The 21,867-nt window shown below is 35.5% G+C and overlaps 2 protein-coding genes across 4 annotated transcripts in view; both read left to right on the plus strand.

The window, feature by feature from the left end:
• Positions 1-21,867, plus strand: part of LOC5566814 (zwei Ig domain protein zig-8) — a 193,053-nt gene that overhangs the window by 169,771 nt on the left and 1,415 nt on the right. The gene's annotated exons all lie outside the window — the stretch shown is intronic.
• Positions 7,370-9,185, plus strand: LOC110676941. Its single transcript, XM_021846888.1, has 2 exons — positions 7,370-8,500; positions 8,745-9,185. Exons 1-2 carry the CDS (start codon positions 7,394-7,396, stop codon positions 8,745-8,747), a joined length of 1,110 nt encoding a protein of 369 aa, XP_021702580.1. The 5' UTR covers positions 7,370-7,393; the 3' UTR covers positions 8,748-9,185.

Below are 21,867 nucleotides of genomic sequence, written 5' to 3' on the forward strand. Positions count from 1 at the left end.
GGAGATTCCGTTCACGGCCGCCCTAGCATCCCAAATCATGCGAACCTTGCCTGGCTTCCGGCATTTGTAACTACTCCCAACGGAAGGTACCAAACGCGCCGCATGTCGGCATTGGCTAACTCGTTCTCTGTGACACGATGAACGTAACCTTTTATCTGGTAATCCTCTAGTTTCTGTTGTATCTGTTTTAGGTTAGGATTGCGACTCATTCGTTTTTCCAGGCACTGGAGTCGTCAAATAGCCATTCCATAGTTATCAGGTAGCTCAACATGGTCAAACTTCCAGAACTATTTCAAAGTGGCTACCGATTCGAACCGTTATATCCGCTAATAGTTGTAGAGCACGTTTATAAACCTCCAACAAAATAGCACTTGCGGGTTGCACGGCAGCCTCCTCGGTCGCAAAGAAGTCCTTGAACAGATTGTGGAGACCTTGATCAGAAGAACAGCCGCAGGCATAGTAATCGACTGATAGCTTTTGACCATCGTTTGCTGCACCGCCATAAATACACCAGCCTAATCTGGTTTTAGCTGCGATATGCTTGCGCCGAAATCCTTCTCGTATTCTCATCGGAGCCATCAAATCCAAGTTGTTGATTGATTCCAATTCGGATACGCCTTGGTGTAAGTTAGCACCACCCTAGAAACCACCTGCACTTGCATCAACCCAACACCATAACATCAACATTCACCGGCCTCGCATCCAAGAAATAGATAAGAGTCAAGCCATAACACAATTGGAATGTGTATAAACATAAACATCAATTATTACTCAATAAAAGGGCACGCAGCCCAACCTTCTCAGTTCTGTTCTGTTAGGTAGTCCAAAGTAATCGGTTGTTAAGTTTATCATCCGAAACCGCTTATAATTAGTTTTTAAAAATTTAGTTCTACGTAATAATTTATTAACTGGCGCCCGAATAGGGACCAGCGCGAGTTCGGTTAATAGTGTCGCGGCGAAACAGCATAGTGAACTTTTTTCCGAAACACAACTTTACCGCATCAGCAGCCGTGAAGCAGAGCACCTTAGTCACCGCCGGCAGATAATCACTCGACGACGGACAAAAAGGAACCTGCCACTTCACTGGGAGAGTTGGAGATCGTGCCTGGTCCTGAATCATCATTGGAGTCCTGCCGACACAGGGATAGGACCCGCATTAAAGACAAGGATACTCCCTGATAGAAGAGGAGTACTTGCACTCTCGACGATACAGTACGAGAGTTATGATAAAGTTATTTTTGTAAGTATTATTAACAAAATTTATTTTTCAGTTCAGAAAGAAAAAAGTGAATATACAAGTGTAGTGTAGTTATAAGCAGTGTATAATAAATAATCATTAATAGTCAGTGATTTAATTTTCATAAATTTCCAATCCCTAATTACCAAATTAAAATTGATCAATTAATCGATAAATTAAAAAGCTTGCATTTAAAAGAGACGAAAATGAATGATCAACAATATAATGATTTAATAAGAAGAATTAATGCAATTGAGAGTGCGATTAAACAACCAGAATCACTTGATTATTCTGATCCCCCTCTTATCCTTACAAACGAAAATAATACACCCATTGATCCTAGTACCATAGAAACGATTCCAGATTTAGTGAAAAATCTATCAGAATTTTCTGGTAATCCAGAAGAGTTAGGATGTTGGCTTGTAGATGCTGAAGGTCTAATATCGTTATATAAACCAAGACAAACTAGTTCAGTTAAAGAAAAAAATAAATTTCATGTAATATGCAAAGCTATCAGAAGGAAAATTAAAGGTGAAGCTAACAACGCATTGGTAGCCCACAATGTCAATATCAATTGGCTCATGATTAAACAAACCCTCCAAACTTACTATGGTGAAAAACGTGATTTAACGACCTTAGATCATCAGTTGATGTCATGTGCTCAACATGGACAAGCAATTGGTTTATATTATGATCAGATAAATAAACTTTTGTCAGCTATAGCCAATCACCTACGCACCGATGATAGATATCAACATCCAGAAGCTTTAACAGCAATGTTACAAGCTTACAATGATAAAGCAATAGATGCATTTATTAGAGGACTCGACGGAGATTTAGGAAAATTTTTAAGAAATTACAAACCGACGTCTTTAGCTCAGGCATATGCATATTGCTTATCGTTTCACAATGTTGAATACAGAAAAACTTTTATTAAATCTAAACTTCCAGAAAATTTGCAAATAACGAAACCAATACAACATAATTTTCCAAAATTACCTCCCAAACCTATACGAACAAATCAACCAGCGAATATATATCACAATCCACAGCCTAAATATTATCAAAATCATCAATTCATACCCAGACAACATTATAATCCTAATCCTTCATGTATTCCCAAACCGCAATATAATCCAAACCCTCCTTTTATTCCACGACATAATCAAAATTTGCCATTTGTTGCGAAACCTCAATATTCATCAAATCCACCACCTGTAGTAAAGCAACCAGTTTTACAACCTCAATTCAATAAACCTGAACCGATGGATATAGATCCGTCGATAAGATCAAACATGGTCAATTATTCAAATAGACCAGCAAAAAGGATGAGAAATTTTAATATCGAAACAGTTCAACCACCATCTAATGTAGATCCAGATGTCCAACAATATTTCGAACAAATTCCCTTTTTAGCAGATGAAGAATATTCTGATGGAACATCATTTAACAGATATTCAGAAAACGTTGAATATCAAAATCAAGAATCTGATGAAATTAATGAAGAATCAGCAGAATTAAATTTTTTAGAATAAATTCATCATTACCATATTTCTTGCATTATCGTAATGGAAAATTGAAAAACCCTCTTAAAATTTTAATTGCTACAGGGTCTAATAAAAATGACATCCACCCAAAATTTACAAATATAGCTCATAAATTGAATAAACCATTTCATGTTTCTTCAGTAGGAGGTGATTTAAAAATCGAATATTGTTCTAGTGGTAAAATCTTTTCACCATATTCGGACAAAAACATCAAATTCTATCATATGTCTAAATTGAAAACGTTTGATGCTATAATAGGACATGATTCTTAAAAAGAATTACATGCAGTAATAGATACAGCAAACGGAAATCATATATATAAAATCCCAGAGTTGTCTGTCTGTCAGTAACGCTTTGAAATGTTTCATCGAAAAGTTTCGTTGAGCTCTACAACAGCAATTTAAGAACACTACAACAGTACATTTTAAGATTAGAACATTACAATTGCAAATTGTGGAGTACTACAATAGCTCTTAGGCAGAAAATTCTGGAGTTTTCTGGAACTTTGTTCATTCCAATTCGTAGAATATTCTCGAACATTACGTCATTGTCGTCAGATTTGAAATTTGGTTGGTGTTCAAAACGTCAATAAATCAACTTCAAGCAAATTGCAGTTCAGTCGAACTTGAATCGGGTGTGAGTTGAAAATGTGAAACGGTTTCTCCAATTCCATCTCAGGTTCAAAAACAAGTTCGACATATGCTAAAGCAGGATAAACATAAATGAGATGATTGTGGCCAAATATTCGAGTTTTATTAATTTACATTGAAACCTCCAAGAGTCGATGCTCAATGACTCAATATCGACTCATGGATGCAAGCTTAATACAAAATTTTATGCTTACTAAGATGATTGCTTAAAACATTCCTGTTCCATGACATGGTAGGGTGCAGAACCACTTCGGCACTTCCAAGATTCACTTTGGCATGGGGGTTTTTTTTCTCAACCGAATTTTCTGAAATTTTGTAATAAGAAGCGCTTCAGTACGACACACATTGTGCCCAAATATGAGCTCTGTAGCTTTTAAAAACCCCACTGCCGAAGTGAATTAAAAGTGCCAAGAATAGGGTCCAGCTCCCTATTTATCTGAGTCGACAGTTTTCGCAACTGTAATTTTGAAAAATTACAATGAATCATACTACACAACAGCAGCTATTTGGGCGGATATGCTAGATTTTTTGGTACGATTCTACTCTTCAATTCATAGATTCTTCTGGAACTTTTGAAATATTTCACAACATAAGAAACACTACAACAGCATATAAGGCTATAATTATTTCAGATTAGAACACTACAGCAGTATTGAGGCCACGTGCTCGATGGAGTATTGCCTGAGCATAAATTTAGGCGATTTTGAGGTATTCAGTATCATGCGATTTAAAAGATTATAGGTAGCTTTTCGCTTTAGGCTGTGAACCGTTTCACCAATTCGTTTAACTATTAGTTAAAATTTGACATTTCGATAGTTATTTTCCCTCAAATGGTTAAATTGAACTTCGCGGTCATCCCATTTGAGCTTTGACAGTCGAGTAGTTATTTCTAAACAAAGTTGACAGAGGTTTAGTTATTCTCAAATTCTCGGGAGCGGAAAATAACTTTCGAACTGTCAAGTTTAATCATGCTTCAGAGCAGGGTTACTTTCAACCGGAGGGGAAATAACTATCGAGCTGTCAAATTTTAAATAAATGTTAAACGAATCGGTGAAACGGTTCACACCATTAAGATATCGTTGCAACGTGGCTAGCCACGTCGGGTAAGCTAGTTTAATAATAGATTCTCAATTCAAAATTCCTATATTACAACATCATTTACAAGAAATTAATAAAATTCAAATACGAGATGATCATATGACACAATCAGAGAAGCAAATAATGTTGAAACTACTTAACGATTATCAAGACTTATTTCAACCTGCGAATGCAAAATTAACTTACACAACCAAAATAACAGCTGATATCAGAACTACAGATAATGATCCCATTTATTCAAAAACATATCCATACCCACAAGCTCTTAAAAGCGAAGTTTGCAAACAAATTGATAAAATGTTGAATGATGGAATAATTCGGCCATCTCGGTCACCATACAATTCTCCTGTATGGGTAGTTCCAAAGAAGCTTGATGCTTCAGGAGATAAAAAATACAGATTAGTAATAGATTATCGAAAATTGAATCAAAAAACCATTAGTGATAGATATCCAATTCCAGATACTTCTACTATTTTAGCCAACCTTGGCAAAATGAAATATTTTACAACATTAGATTTAGCATCTGGTTTTCACCAGATTCCTATGAACAATAAAGATATTGAGAAAACTGCATTTTCAGTGAATAATGGAAAATTCGAATTTGTACGTTTACCCTTCGGTTTGAAAAATGCTCCAGCCATATTTCAACGAGTTATGGATGACGTCCTTCATGAACATATTGGAAAAATATGTTATGTCTATATAGATGACATAATCATATTTGGAGAAACTTTCGAAGAACACATGAAAAATTTAAAAACTATTTTGGAAACATTGCGCAAAGCGAATTTTAAAATTCAACCTGATAAATCTGAATGGTTGAAATCTGAAGTTGAATTTCTTGGATTTATTGTTTCAAAAAATGGATTAAAACCAAACTTAAAAAAAGTTGAAAGTATTCAAAAGTATCCTGAACCAACCAATCTGAAAGAATTACGAGCATTTCTTGGATTATCCGGATATTATAGAAGATTTGTTCAAAATTATGCCAAAATTGCTAAGCCGTTAACAAAATTTTTGAAAGGAGAAAATGGACATAAACAAATTCCGAAATCTGAATCAAAAAATTTTAAAATTGCCTTAGATTTTGAAGGGAAGAAAGCCTTTAAATTATTAAAACAAATATTATCATCAGAAGATGTATTGGCGTTTCCTGATTTTCGAAAACCTTTTTTACTCACAACCGATGCATCAAATAAGGCAATTGGTGCTGTGTTGTCACAAAATTTCAATGATGGAGAAAGACCAATTACTTTTATTTCAAAGACTCTATCTAGTACAGAAGAGAATTATGCAACCAATGAAAAAGAGATGCTTGCTATAGTTTGGGCATTGCATACTCTTAGAAATTTTATATATGGTCATAAAATAATAATTTACACTGACCATCAACCCTTAACATACACGATTTCCCCTAAAAATAATAATGCCAAATTAAAAAGATGGAAGGCTTTTATTGAAGAGCACGACCATGAAATTCATTATAAACCTGGCAAAGCTAATGTTGTAGCTGACGCCTTATCCCGTATTCAAATTAATTCTTTAACTGCGACTCAACACTCAGCTGAATGTGATGACAGTTCTTTTATACCATCCACGGAAGCCCCAATAAATGTTTTTAAAAATCAATTAATTTTTAAAATTGGAAATAGATCTAGTTATGGTTTAGTTGTACCATTTGATAATTACAAAAGACATATTTTCATGGAAACTAGATTTTCAAAAGACTTTTTAAAGCAACAACTCAAGAAATTCTTAAATCCAAATGTTTTGAACGGAATTTATACAGATGAACCTATTATGGGTCAAATTCAAGAAATTTTTAAAGAAATATTTAATCCAAGATTAATGAAAGTCAGATTTTCCCAAATCAAAGTCCAAGATTTGAATAACAAAGAAAGGAAGCTAGAGGAAATAAAAAAGATTCATCAGTTCGCTCATAGAAATGCAAAAGAAAATGCAGAACAACTTTTAAAATATTATTACTTTCCAAAAATGACAAAAATAATTGAACAATTTGTAAACACGTGTGATATATGTAAAACAGAAAAGTATCAAAGAAATCCACAGAAATTTATTCCATTTAAAACACCAATTCCAACTTTTCCATCTCAAATAATTCACATAGATATTTTTACATATGATCAAGATAATTTATTTTTGACCTCAATAGATAAATTTTCAAAATATTTAAAATATAAAGCAATCGAAAGTAAATCACTTCTTGATATAGAAGACGCCTTGTTAGATTTGATACATGAATGGAATATACCACAAATAATTATCATGGACAATGAAAGTTCTTTTAACTCAAATATTATTGAACAACGTTTAAGAGATTTGAATATTGAAATTTATAAAACTCCCATAAACAGATCAGAGACGAATGGTCAAATTGAACGTTGTCACTCGACTATAAGAGAAATAGCAAGATGTTTAAAAAAACAGACACCTGAAATTGACGTACCACAATTAATTCGTTCAGCAGTTTACAAATATAATAACACGATACACAGTTTTGTTAAAAATACGCCACACAACATTTATATTGGTGAAATTAACCAAAATCTTAATGAAGAGGAAATAACTAGAAGAAAAACAAAAAGTCGTGAAAAAGTAGTTGAGTTGTACCAAAAGAAAAATGCGAAAATTCAAGAGCAAAACTATCCAGTATTTGAACCAGGATCATGTGTTTTTGAAAAAACCTATAATATTTCAAAACGAAAAAGTAGATACAAAAAAATAACAGTTAAGGAAAATTTTGATACATTTATTATAGATACAAACAACAGAAAAATACATAAAATGAATTTGAGAAAAAATAACTAATTTTATATTTTTTCAGCATTATACTATGTTCAATGATGATAGCTCAAGGACAAATACAAATACATGATTTGAACAAAAACCCATTAGCAATAATACCTTTAGGCAAAGCCAAAATCAAAACAGGGTATTTAAGAATAATACAACCAATAAGCTTGATACAGTTACATGATATTATTCAAAAATTTGATGATTTGATCAAGAAAAATGTTTATAATAATCAACTCTATAAACTATTGGAAAATAGGAATAATCTATTGCATCAAACATATTTAAAAATTATGCCTTCATCCAACCGAGCCAAACGTTGGGATACTATTGGAACCATTCTTAAATGGATTGCGGGAACCCCTGATGCCGACGATCTCATCATTATCAACAAAACAATGAACGCCTTGATAGACAACAATAATCAACAGACTTTCATCAATGAAGCTATTAACTCGCAGATCAAACACCTAAATCAAGTCACAAATGATTTATTAAATTTGGATTATAAATCAAAACAACAACATGTCATCGAAATTAATCTCCTTACAATTCTACTCAATTTGAATGCCGCTCAACACCAGTTGGAAGTAATCGAAGATGCTATTATACTTGCAAAGAACGGAATTCCTAGTAGTCAAATTATGTCTGTAAAAGACTACTTGAAAATTAAACGATTTTTGGAAAACCAGAACATGCCTATAAAGTCATTTGAAGACTTACTCACCAGATCAACTACACAAATTGCCATGAATAATACACACGTAATGTATATGCTGAAAGTTCCACAATTTTCAAATGAAATCTACAGCTACGAATACATAAGCCCTCTAGTTCACAATGGAAGCAGAATTTATATTTCAACAAATCACATAATCAACAATAATTCACATATATTTGAATTATCAAAACAATGCCAAGAAGACGACGAATACTATTACTGTGAATCCAAAATATTACAACCCACAACTAATTTGATACAACTACGTCATGCAAACTGTCTTTATGAAAAAGTATATTCATCCGGAATCATCACTCGAATCAATGATGCCACAATTCTTCTGAACAATGTTAATATAACATTAAAATCCAATTGCAGCAAGCTTAATCAACGCCTGGAAGGATCATACCTAATTCATTTTGAAAAATGTGAAGTAAGTATTGATAACAATCGATATACAAATATCATCATGCAAACCCCAAGATTATCATTCAGACCAACAACTGGAATAATGGTAAACGAAGAAAACCTCATAGACATTCCTCCACATGAATACTTAGCAAATCTTACGTTAAAGCATAGATCAATGCTCAATCATGTCTACATACAAAATAATTCATTACAATGGAAACTTCACATATTTGGAACAATCAGTCTTTCAACTTTATTTCTAATAGTAACGGCAATTACAACATATTTCATCATCATGAGAAAACGATCCGAGAAACCACAAATTGAAATCAACCTGCAAGAGCAAGTGAAAGCATCAGCACCAGAAGATAATCAACTGAACATTCAACACGCTAATGTCAACAAGGAGAGACTTCAACTAATAAACAATTATTTATGTATGCCAACAGCAGATCGACCCATAAGACTTTGAGGACAAAGTCTTTTAAAGGCGGAGGAGTTAGCACCACCCTAGAAACCACCTGCACTTGCATCAACCCAACACCATAACATCAACATTCACCGGCCTCGCATCCAAGAAATAGATAAGAGTCAAGCCATAACACAATTGGAATGTGTATAAACATAAACATCAATTATTACTCAATAAAAGGGCAAGCAGCCCAACCTTCTCAGTTCTGTTCTGTTAGGTAGTCCAAAGTAATCGGTTGTTAAGTTTATCATCCGAAACCGCTTATAATTAGTTTTTAAAAATTTAGTTCTACGTAATAATTTATTAACTTGTAGCTCTTCACTGGAAGTCTTTTAAGGTGTGTAAACTGCGCAGAAAGATGCTCGTATCGCTTGATTGATGTGCAGCAACAAATTCTTAACTCTCTGTATTTCATCTAACCTGTACTACCTATACCTTAAGTCGATGAAATGACCAGCGACATTTGCTGCGATCCTTTTTCTGTGCGTGTCACATTTGCCATTCACAACAAACACAGAGGCATTGTTACACCTTCAGCACCCAGTTCTTTGACCAGACTATCCTCGATGTGCATTTAAGATGATCCGTAGTCGAGGAACGCAAAAGTGTCCACTGTTCCTCTGGAACCATTCAAGGTCACTGGTACTATTCGGAAGAGCAGCGACTGTTTAGGCAGGCGATGCGTACCGTTCTCTACGTTATTCATTGAAGGCTGTGCCTGCGAATCCGTGTTACTCCGCGTCCAAAGAAGAAGTGGATGGTGGTGGTATTCGTAGCCGTTTGTTCCACAATTGCTGGTTTTCCTGCAGCTTCTTCGGTCATGCGAGCTCAAACAATTTCGACAGAGCATGCTGAACTGGAAACACTTCAAACGGCCATCCACAGAAAGGGATTTAAAATTTCGGCAATCCTGGATACGACGACCGACGTTATGCAAGCGGGACACTTTTTCACTTCTTCTTGAACTGTACACAGTTCGAACGAAACGTGTAAATTTCTGAGACATATAATGCACATAATTGGAGCGTGGTATATAATGGATATTTACATGACAAGTCATGTAAACTTCAATTATATGTCATGTAATCCAGCAGGATTCTGAGTGATTACATGACATATAACATAAATTAACATGATTCCAGACTTAAATTTACATGACTTCATGTTTACATCGCACAAATGAAGTTTACATGACGTGTAATCTTCATTATTTTTAACTGTGTAGATGGCTTGACTTCAGCACTGTCGTTGGCATCATGTGATGCGAGTTCCCACTTCCTCTTGACTTCGTGTGCACACTATTTTTTCCGCTGCTGCTAGCATACACTGTCACTTTACTCACTGCTTTAACTACACTGGACACGCAGAGGACAAACGTTTTGAGATACAACTCGGAGAATCTCTGGATATATGGTTCCCATTCCATTTGAAAATCACCATCCTAAACGCCGCCTACAAAGTGTATCCCAGATTCTCTTCCGTCGTCTATCACCTATAGCAAACGAGTTCGTGGGATGTTATCAAGCAGGTTTCATCAACGGCCGCTCGACAACGGACCAGATCTTTTCCGTGCGGCAAATCCTCCAGAAATGCCGGAGTACCAGGTCCCTATGCACCATTTGTTCATCGATTTCAAGGCGGCATACGACAGTATCAACCGTGTAGAGCTATGGGAGATCATGAACGAGAACAGCTTTCCCGGGAAGCTCACAAGATTGATTAGAGCCACGATGGACGGTGTACAAAACTGCGTGAAGATCTCGGGCGAACACTCCAGTTCGTTCGAGTCTCGGCGGGTACTAGGTACGACAGGGCGATGGACTTTCCTGCCTGTTGTTCAATATTGCGCTTGAAGGTGTCATGTGGAGAGCCGGAATTAACAGGTGAGGCACGATTTTTACGAGATTCGGACAATTTGTTTGCTTCGGATATTTGAACGAATTTGAAACGGTGGCAGATTTGTTCACCCGCCTAAAACGCGAAGCAACAAGAGTCGAGCTCATGGTGAATGCGTCGAAAACAAAGTACATGCTGGTTGGCGGAACTGAGCGCGACAGGGCCCGCCTAGGAAGCAGTGTTACGATAGACGGGGATACCTTCGAGGTGGTGGACGAGTTTGTTTACCTCGGATTCTTGTTGACGGCTGACAACAACGTTAGTCGGGAAATACGGAGGCGCATCATCAGTAGAAGTCGTGCCTACTATGAGCTCCAGAAGAAACTGCGGTCAAGAAAGATTCACCCTGTAAAGATGGTGTTCGCTACGAATCCGGTCGGAACAAGAAGGCGTGGGGTGCAGCGAACTAGGTGGACCAGGTGCAGTAGGACCTGGAGAGCGTGGGTCGCAGTCGAGGATGGAGAGAAGCTGCCATGAACCGAGTAAATTAGCGAAATGTTGTTGGCGAGGTTTTATCAAACTGATTGATGTAAAACCAAATAAATAAGCCATTTGAAGATGCGGTGGGAGTTTGGGGACAAGTTCCGCGAGAAGTGAAGGATTTGTGGTCTATCTAGCGACCTCAAAGTGATACCAAAGTCGATTATGCTTTAAATTTTGTCTACTTCTGGTGTTGGGGTGAGCTTGTCTAAGAGGGCTGCAATCAACAGCTCTGGGCAACCATAAAGCAAATGGAGAGTTTCCGTGATGTAAGGCACAGACTCCGGTAAGAGTAATCGACTTTGAACGGCCTCGTACGCTGCGCTTTTCAGAAAAGATTTTCGGCACTGGAGTACCCACAAGCTAGTGTAGTGTTCATAAAACTGTTTATGAATACCGGACCGTCAGCTAGGCTGCAGGATAAGGGGGACATATTTATTGTCTGGCTTACCTAGTGGCTGAGGGAATGATACTTCTCTTAGAGGGACTGCATTAGGCACCACGGGAGTAGACGGTGGCAGGAGAGATATCGCAGACGAAGATGAAAACGAGCTCACCGGCGGGGGCAGCCGACACAGGCCCATGAGCTGGCGCTGGAATAGATGCAGATTCCGACTGGTATCCCGGTGGAATTACAGAGCGGTTCCATTTGAATTCGAATGTCGGTTTGCTTTTGTATTTTTTGATTTGGCTTCAATTTGGCATATGCTTTCTTTATACCCAAATATGCCTATTTGTATCATCGGTTCGCCATTTTAACCCTAGCCTTACTTTTGAGAAGGGCCTAAGAAAAAAAGCCTTAACAATTTTCAAAAAATTAAAACTCAGATACTATTTGTCTGATCGGTTTGGTGTCTTCCGCAAAGTTTTAGGTTATTGTTGGAACTACAGTGGGATTCCGTTTTTGGCAACAAAGTTTAAATTTTCAGTTGCCAAAAACGGAACCGTGCCAAAATCGGAACCCATATTCCAAATTTTATTTTTCAATTATTGGTTTTGAAAACATCATTACAATGTTAATCCATCATTTTTATGGAATCATAAGGCTTTGAGACTTCGAAAAGGTTCACTTTGAAGTATTTTTCCGAAGGGTTATACTATGCTATGAATCAACAGCCCCGTAATGTTAAATCTGGCAAACGTTTTTCTGGTGACGTTTTACGCCTCAACGTCTTCAATTATATTTAGAAGCTTTATTTAATTTTTGTATAAAAGGGCCTTGTAAAACCAATAATCGCATAAGTGACCTTTATTCAAGAACTAGACATTTTCTTTAAACTATGAAAGAATACGAAAAAAATATTTTTGTTTTCTTATAAAGACGTATTTACGAATCAAAAGCGCTAGGTATTGCAAAACGGCATTAGCTTTTTTTTATTGAATGAACATTTAAAATCAGTTAAACTTTTGGACTTAAGCGTAAAATTTGAGAAATTCGGTAAGTTTAGAATTGCTCTTTCAATTTATGTTTCTGATAATGTAAAGCATTTTATAATGAACGGTTGACTGCAATCAAAAAGGCAAACATAAAGATGAGATGATGCATAAATTCTTCTTTCTGGCGTTACGTCCCCACTGGGACAGAGCCTGCTTCTCAGCTTAGCACTTCCACAGTTATTAACTGAGAGCTTACAATGCCAATGATCTTTTTCGCATGCGTATACCGTGTGGCAGGTACGATGATACTTTATGCCCTGGGAAGTCGAGAACATTTCCAACCCGAAAAGATCCTCAACCGGTGGGATTCGAACCCACGACCCTCAGCTTGGTTTTGCTGAATAGCTGCGCTTTCACCGCTACGGCTATCTGGGCCTCCTGCATAAATGTGACTTGTAATTCTGTAGCCTTTAATTTTTACTTGAAATAATTTTTCATTGAGCTTGATATATGTTTTACACCTACCTTATGAAATCAACTGAAATTTACAGGATCCTGTTATGAAAGCTCAAGAACCTTATAGGAATCTTCAGGTTCTCATAAGAAATATACTGAAAAATGCTTGAGCTCTGAAGCATCTTGCGAAGCATCCGCAGGATCTTGCATAGAGTTCTCAGGATCTTGCTAAGGATTTTGCTAGGAGTTAATATCTTGGAATTCCGCGGCGATGTTGCTGAAAATTCTCAAGTCTCCGATGAAAAAACATTTTAAGTTTATTATTATTAGGCTACCACTAGCACACCTCAAATTCATTTTTTCAAGTTCGGGTGGTGAAAAGTTGATTCGGCTGATGGTGCTATGCCACCCGACAAATTATGTGAAGACAATTGTGTGATGCTAAAATGTGTTTAGTGATTTATTGAAAAATTCAAATCTAATAAACATGTCGAATAGTGACTTTGTAGAAGTGGAAAGCGAGTTTTTGGTGAAGACAGAAGCCATGGAGTTCTAAAAATAATAATACATAGGTATTAGAGTTTGATTCACACAAAAACGGGCTCTGCTGTCCAACACAGGTTCTGTTGTGCTATGAGGGAGAAAAGTGTATATTGAGAAAGTGCATCTGTGTGGGGAGGAAGTGTTGTACCTGGCCAGAGGGGAAAAAACAGCAGAACAATGGTCGATCTAAAACCTTTACTATGGAGAGCACGGAGGAAGATCGCAACGAAGTGAGGCGGTCTGAATTGGTATTAGTAACAGTATTTAGGAGAGGAGATCACCGGTGTATTGTAAAAAAATGTATTTGAGTAGGGTAAGGATGGGCAAGATGGGTCACCGAAGGAAAGGATCTTTATAACATTCCATATACAAATCGACTTAACTTGTTTCCTTCCAAGGGCCGATTTCTTCATCTTCGCTTGGGCCGTAAATCACCTTTTCCCATATATATATGACTAAACTAAGTTTAGGGCCTAAGCGGGGGTGAAGAAATCGGTCGTAAGACTATTTCATACACTAATATGATGTGATAGAAGGCAAATGAAAAGTCATTGAGTTGGATATCCGCTTTTCCATCAGTTTTCAGAATGTATGCTATTAATATAAAAACAACCTTACATAATAATTTCAAAGCCATATGGTGTTTCAACGATATATTTTACAGAATAGTCCTTCAGCAGAAAAAAAAGATTTCACAAATGACTTCAGAAAATAGAGCGAACTTACTTCCTCCTTTTCCAATTATGTTTCGATTGCATCGCTGAAGGAACAAGTAAGAATTGTTTAAAATAATTATCCTAATACGTAGCCCATATGTAGATTCAAATCAATGCCTCTTTACATGCTCTAAAAATATTAATGTCGGAAAAACAATATTTAATGCGCGTCAAAACGACAATGACCTATCCTGCCCTCTGACTCATTTTGTCCCTTATTACCCTACATATCAAGATTCCAAATATATGAAAGGTAAGATACACAATGGAATAACAAACAGGTGAGGTTAAATCTGATGGTAAGTCAATTATTTACAATTGATAATCAATTGTACAAATCGTATCTATCATAATATACCATTAACCATACAGGATACCCAATTGAAGCAATATGGATGGGGAGAGTGGAATTGCCAACTCCTGGTCAGTAACATATTGTTGATAGAGGATGGTCCTTCAACCCCATTCATTGAGACATCCTTTTGTATGATGACATGACCAGTCGATCAGTGGCTAGAATCTGGGTTGTAATTTTGGGATTGCCTTGAGTAAACCTTGAATTTTAACAAAGGTTTGGAACAATCAACTGGATAACATCATACAAAGAGGACAGTCTACTGTCTAACGGCTGTGCCCTGCACCAATGAGTGGTAACCCTTACATACATACATACATACCACTAGCACACCTCAAATTCCTCTGAGAACCTTGTCAAAAACCAAGCTTTCGCCGGAAATATTAAAAATACCACTAGAAATTCACATTATCCCGCTTAAAATTTACAGGACGCCCTAGTGTTTATTAGGAATTACCAGCTTTTGGACATAATTCTCCATAACCATTTATACACTCTAAGGATCCCTCAAGAAGCCCTCAGAGTCCACTTGGAATCTGCAGATATCCTCATGAATTCGTTAAAATTTCTGGAAAGTCCCACAAGAACCAAGAATCCCTTAAGGATTCTCCAGGGTACAGTTAGGAATCTCATAGACTCAGCTCGTAAGGAACATTTTGATGATGTTAAGACACGTATGCTTGATTACAGAATTCTGGATCGTCTCATAACAAATCTAACGCCTTACAGAGTCTATAGAAAGAAGGAAACGTAGCTTTAAATAGTTGACGCAGAGAGATCAATATACGCACCAATACCACATACAAATAGTTAAAACACTCTCAGTCGTATTTATCGCACGCTTCAATGATATTATTGAGACTAAATTGTAGTTTGGACTGTATTCGAATTTGTCATGTTATTTAATGAAATTTATTGAAAGTTATGATGCACGACATTTTGCTGTACATATTTGTATATATTATTGCGGTGTGTTTTTACATGCGCTATGTTTGTAAATCCATAATTATAAAGACAGTGAGTCGAAAAGATGAGACAAGATTTATGATTGTAACTCTGTGTGAGTCATAGATTATGCTCTTATGTCGGTGCTGGTGCTTTGTTCAAACAAGCTGTTCCAAATCTGAAGAAAAGTGATTTTTATTGTATCACCTACAGGCAGACTCAAGTGGGCTAGACACTCAATATGAATGCCTAAGAAAGGAGTCTTTAGTTGAGATACTGGTGGAGATTATTGGCCTCATGAAACGTTGTCAATATATGACCAATGACCATTCTGAAGTAAATAAGCGCGTATGCGAGTCCTTAGTAGTTGGTGAGATTTGGGGAAATATCGACGAAAATGGAGCTCTGGAATGTAATCGGTGTGAAGGTGACACGCTGTTCAAATGACTAAAGCAACAGACACGATAATATTTACAAAAAAAATACAAATTTTAATGGAATTGAAAAATGTTGCCAAAAACGAATCCATTTTGTTGCCAAATTCGGGGGGTGCCAAAATCGGAGCATGCCAAAAACGGAGCATGCCAAAAACGGAATCCCACTGTATCTGGAAAAAATATACACAGTAAAAAAAAATGTAAATGTTTTTATTTGGAAAATAAAGCTTCAAAATCCATTTTCACAAAAATCGTTTTCTTGATTTTTTTGATTTTTTTGGAGAAATCATGGACAAAAATGTTATGATTTTTTGAAAAAAGGTGAATTTTTGAAAATGGTCCTAATAAACTTTTTAAATATTTTAAAACTCGATATTATGAAAGTACGCAAAATTTACAACAAAAAAGGTATAAAGCAAAATCAGGCTAACTTTTACCGTTTTAAAGATACAGCGATTTTAATACAAAATTATGATATTATTTTCAATTTTCGGTCATTATAATACAGAGATACCTCCATGAGTCGATGTTCCATGACTCAATATTGACTCATGGAACCATACTAAAAACAAAATTTCATGGTTACTATGATGGTCCTTAGAAACAGCTTTCCAAAGGATTGCTGTTCCATTGCTCGATATTTCTATGAGTCGATGGTCCCTTCAATATCGACTCATGGAGGTTTCACTGTATAACTTAGAAACGGTTTGTCCGATCAGTTTGGTGTCTTCCGCAAAGTTTTAGGTTATTGTTGGGACTATCTGGAAAAAAATATACACTGTAAAAAAAATGTTGTAATTTTTTATATATCGAAAATAAAGCTTAAAAATCAATTTTCTCAAAAATCATATTTATGATTTTTTTTTATATGTTGAAGTAGACAAAAAATGAAGTCTTTTGCACAGTGGGTCAAGATGGAGAAATCATGGACAAAAAAGTTATGACTTAAAAAAAAGGTGAATTTGTTGAAAATGGTCATAATAAACTTTTCAAATGTTTCGGTAGCAATTAGCAAAATTTTCTCATATACCTTTTTTGTTGAAAATTTTGCGTACTTCCTTAAAATTGGGTCGAAAAGCATTCAAACAATTTATTTAGACCATATTGAAAAATCAACCTTTTTTTAAAAAATCATAACATATAAAAAAAAAAAAATCATAAATACAATTTTTGAGAAAATTGATTTTTAAGCTGTATTTTCGATATATAAAAAATTACAAATTTTTTTTACAGTGTTTATTTTTTTCCAGATAGTCCCAACAATAACCTAAAACTTTGCGGAAACTCCAAACTGATCGGACAAACCGTTTCTAAGTTATATTATAATGACCGAAAATTGAAAATTATATCATAATTTTGTATTTAAATCGCTGTATCTTTAAAACGGTATAAGTTAGCCTGATTTTTCTTTAAACCTCTTTTGTTGTAAATTTTGCGTACTTTCATAATATCGAGTTTTAAAATATTTAAAAAGTTTATTAGGACCATTTTCAAAAATTCACCTTTTTTCAAAAAATCATAACATTTTTGTCCATGATTTCTCCATCTTGACCCACTGTGCAAAAGACTCCATTGACGCAGACAAACTACTTTAACACATAAAAAAATAAAAAAAAATCAAAAATACGATTTTTAAGAATATTGATTTTAAAGCTTTATTTTCGATATATAAAAAATTACAACATTTGTTTTACAGTGTATATTTTTTTCCAGATAGTCTCAACAATAACCTAAAACTTTGCGGAAGGCACCAAACTGATCGGACAAACCGTTTCTAAGTTATAATTTTTTTGAAAATTATTAAGGATTTTTTTTCTTAGGCCCTTCTCAAAAGTAAGGCTAGAGTCAAAATGGCGAGCCGATGATGCAAAAAGGCATTTTTGGGCATAAAGAAAGCATGTGCAAAATTTCATCCAAACCAAATATATAAAAATGAAATTTGGGAAAAAAAGTCGTCATTTTCTGTGGAACCGCTCTACAGGATATGATGGTTGACGGTATGGTGCCGAAACAGGCGGCGGCATTACAATTGCTTGAAGCATCGGCAGTAATACATACGTGCTGAAGTGAGATGACGCTAAACTTTCATGATATTGTTGTAGAATGGGTGGACCTGGAATCCTTGGCACTGTTTGTGCTACCGATGACTGCACTGCCGTGAATCGCAAGTCAGTCCCATCTGCTTTTTCTTCAAAATTGAGTTGAGTTCAGTTTTCAACATCTCTTCCAATGCTCTTTCAGGAGCACTAATGAAGTGATATGATTTGTTAGGAAAAATTAAGAAAAAAACAGCAAGTCAAATTGTCCCATAATGAAGAGTAACCGCATATCAGTCCCACTACAGACTTTCGCATCGTGAAACACGAAAATGTAACAAAAGTGTTTTGATAATCTTTATATTTTTCTCGAAAAGTGAATAGCAAGTTGTGAAAGTTTCATTATGATTGGAACATGTTACAATCATCTGGATTTTTTTTAATACTCGTATGGATGTTTAAGGGGACTTTGTTTGTTTTACTTATATGGCAACTCAACATGGGTCGGAATACCACTTCAAATAGCAGCATTCTGCTTTGTCTGGTTCGAAGGGGCTGCCAGTAGTAAAAAAACCAGCATCGATGTACGCGGGCACGTTGATTTCGTTTTTCTGCTATGCACATTCATTCTCTAACATCGCTACGCGGCATCGTTTGCTCTGAAACTTTTGTAGTCTCGTTCCGGTTCTAGTTGACTTTTGAGCAACTTATATTTGTCCTCGATAAACTTCGATCAGCTGCTCCAGCTGTAGATTTACCCAGATCTTGCCGATTTGTTGGAGGTTCGGGAATGTCGAGAAACAAACACTCTACTGCATTTTGGACATGAACACTATCGGTCTTTGACCTAGTCTATCCACGTATATGGCAAGCCTAACCCCACCTAATGGATTTGACAGTAGCCAAGATCAATTAAGTATCCACATTGAAATGCGTTTGAGTATCCAACGGTTGCTTAGAACATGTTGGATTCGAAAAGATGGCAGACTGATGAGTATAGGGGGGGATCCCCCAGTACCGGACACTTAAGCCACTAAATTCATAATTCGAAAACTATTGATTTTATGGGCTCGTGTTACCCCTTTATGATAAATATTATCATTTTTATAGTGTACAAAAATAAATTTGAAAATATTAATATGAATTTTGATATTGCTTTTTGATGATGAGTTTTAGTACCAAATTGTTCGATCTCGAAAGGTGGCACCCAATACCGGACACAATCTGGAAATGCCTCGAATTCTGTAAATTTGAACATCATCGAATGGGTACACTATAGGAATAGTTTATAATTACCAATTCAATGCATTTGCTACATTTACAAGAATAATTTGAGTTTTTCTTAGTTTGCAAGATGCCTATCAAAAACCTCTTTCATATATGATGAAAAATAGCACATTTTACGATGTTGTTCTGAATGTTCATTATTCTTAATTTTATTGCATATTTGATACCATGATCGACGGAACCCATGAAAAATGAATGTACCCTGAGACACTGATGCAATAATTACAAAGATATCATATAACAAATCAAGCTGTCCGAAACTGAGGGACAGGAGGTGCTTAACCAAAATTGTAATTTGTCCATATTTAGTTCAATTAAGGTACAAAATACATTCATACTATCAAATTAAGATTATGTTCGATCATGCTAGCGGGATCCAAAGTATTTTTTCATATTCAAAATATTTACTAAATAGGCTCAAAATTAAGTGGATACGTCAATTTTTTAAAGATTTTCAAACTTTTCTACTTTTTTAAAAAAGGCATGCATATTTCAAGGATGTGTTATTCTACCCAATCATTAGTCTACATAATAGCTTTCTTTTCTACTAAAACACCATCTTGATTGGACCATGATTTCTCAATGTTTCGGCTTTGTCCGGTATTGGGTGCTGTCCGGCACTGGGGGATCTCCCCCTATCACGCAGGCACACAAGAAATGCCACCACATCTGGCAAGCTTCACAATGCACCATTGCATCCCCACCGTTGCGACGATCGCACTGTACGCAATCTGTACGATTTTCATCGAGCGTGTGTACGGAAAGCCGTGTTAGATCTCCGTGCACAGCCGGACTTCTGTGGAATAGATTCCATATCGACGCGTTGCGAATCCCGTGGGTTTAGTTACAAATGTAGCTTTAGCTGTAAGGTACCGTGGGGTAAGTGGATACAGAAAAATCAGTAGATAACTTCATTGTTATGTACAGCTAACGTGAATAATGTAACTCAAACTTTTTTCTGTGGATAACAAATAAGGGACTATTATACTTCAAATCGTCATTTATTTCGATTTTTCCGATAGTTATGTATTGAGTATGAGAGACTTAAAAATTTGCGCCAAATGATCCACTTGCCCCACCATGGTGGGGTAAGTGAATCATCATTTAAAAAAATCTGTTCTCGAAGCAAATATAGTGTGATTATGTTTAATAAGAATGATATTGCCGTCGTTCTTGTTATTAGTGCTAGTAATGTTACATTTTAATACATTAAAATCAAGAAGTATCTTTATTTAATAAAAATATAATAAAAAGTATGTATATATTAGTTCATACTAATTTGAACAAAAAAAAAACATTGTAACTAGAAAAATTTGGAGAACATTCATCCATTTACACGCATAAGTTATACAGAAGTATTGTAGGATTATTCCTAACGATACTTTCGAAAACACTCTTGGTTTAAAAATATTAGTTACATTTACTTTTGAATAACAAACTGAAATCCTTCTATTTTATTTAATAATATATGTGTATCATCTGTCTAGAACAATTTAGATGGTCAAATAATGTACGATACTATGCTTTTAATTGGAAAATTAGTATATTTTGCTCTTTTCAACTCAGCTTAGGTAAACCACGAAAAGTTTCGTGTGAATTTTGAAATTATTATTCTTTTTATATTTTTTTTATACCAGAAAGGTTTAAAAAAACTTTTAGGTGGATTAATTCAAATTTTCTATGGTCAATTTGACAAATTCAAGCTGGGAATGGAATAAAATAAAGGACAACAACATTTGCGGATATTAAAGCTTATTATAATTCTCGTAAGCAGTCTGCCAATAAATGATAATTATTTTTGATCCACTTACCCCACCCCACCAAAAAGTAGGGGTAAGTGTACCATGTCCAATATATTTGTATTTATTCATAAAAATGACATATTTTTCATTGTGATTCATTCAATTAGAACCGAAATGTTCACCATGTGTTGAAAAAACTTATACTATTCGATTTTAGGCAGAGATACAATGGATTTTTTATCGACAGAAAACAACTTTAAAATGAATTGATTTTTGCAGTCAGCAAGTTTGATTGTGTTAGTTCACGTGTAGTATCAGTTTTGCAGTAGTATCAGTGTGTACGTGAGAAAATAACCTAAAATGAAGCAAAAGTGTAAAAACATTCGGAATATTAAAGTATTTATTCTTATTACGGACGAATGATCCACTTACCCCACTGCTAAACTTCCCCCACGGTACCTTAATTTGTTTTCGATGTTAGTTTTAGGATAAATAGTTCATTTTGTGATGTACTTACAAAAATTATTTTGCATGGACATTTTATTAACGCTCTTTCTAACCGTACTATAAACGCTGACACGCGGAATCTGCATGTACATACACAAATTTAAAGTTAAGGTACATTCAATCGGTTTTAATTGCAACTC

This window comes from Aedes aegypti, chromosome 2, assembly GCF_002204515.2.
Source record: "Aedes aegypti strain LVP_AGWG chromosome 2, AaegL5.0 Primary Assembly, whole genome shotgun sequence".
NCBI classification, from domain to species: Eukaryota; Metazoa; Arthropoda; class Insecta; order Diptera; family Culicidae; genus Aedes; species Aedes aegypti.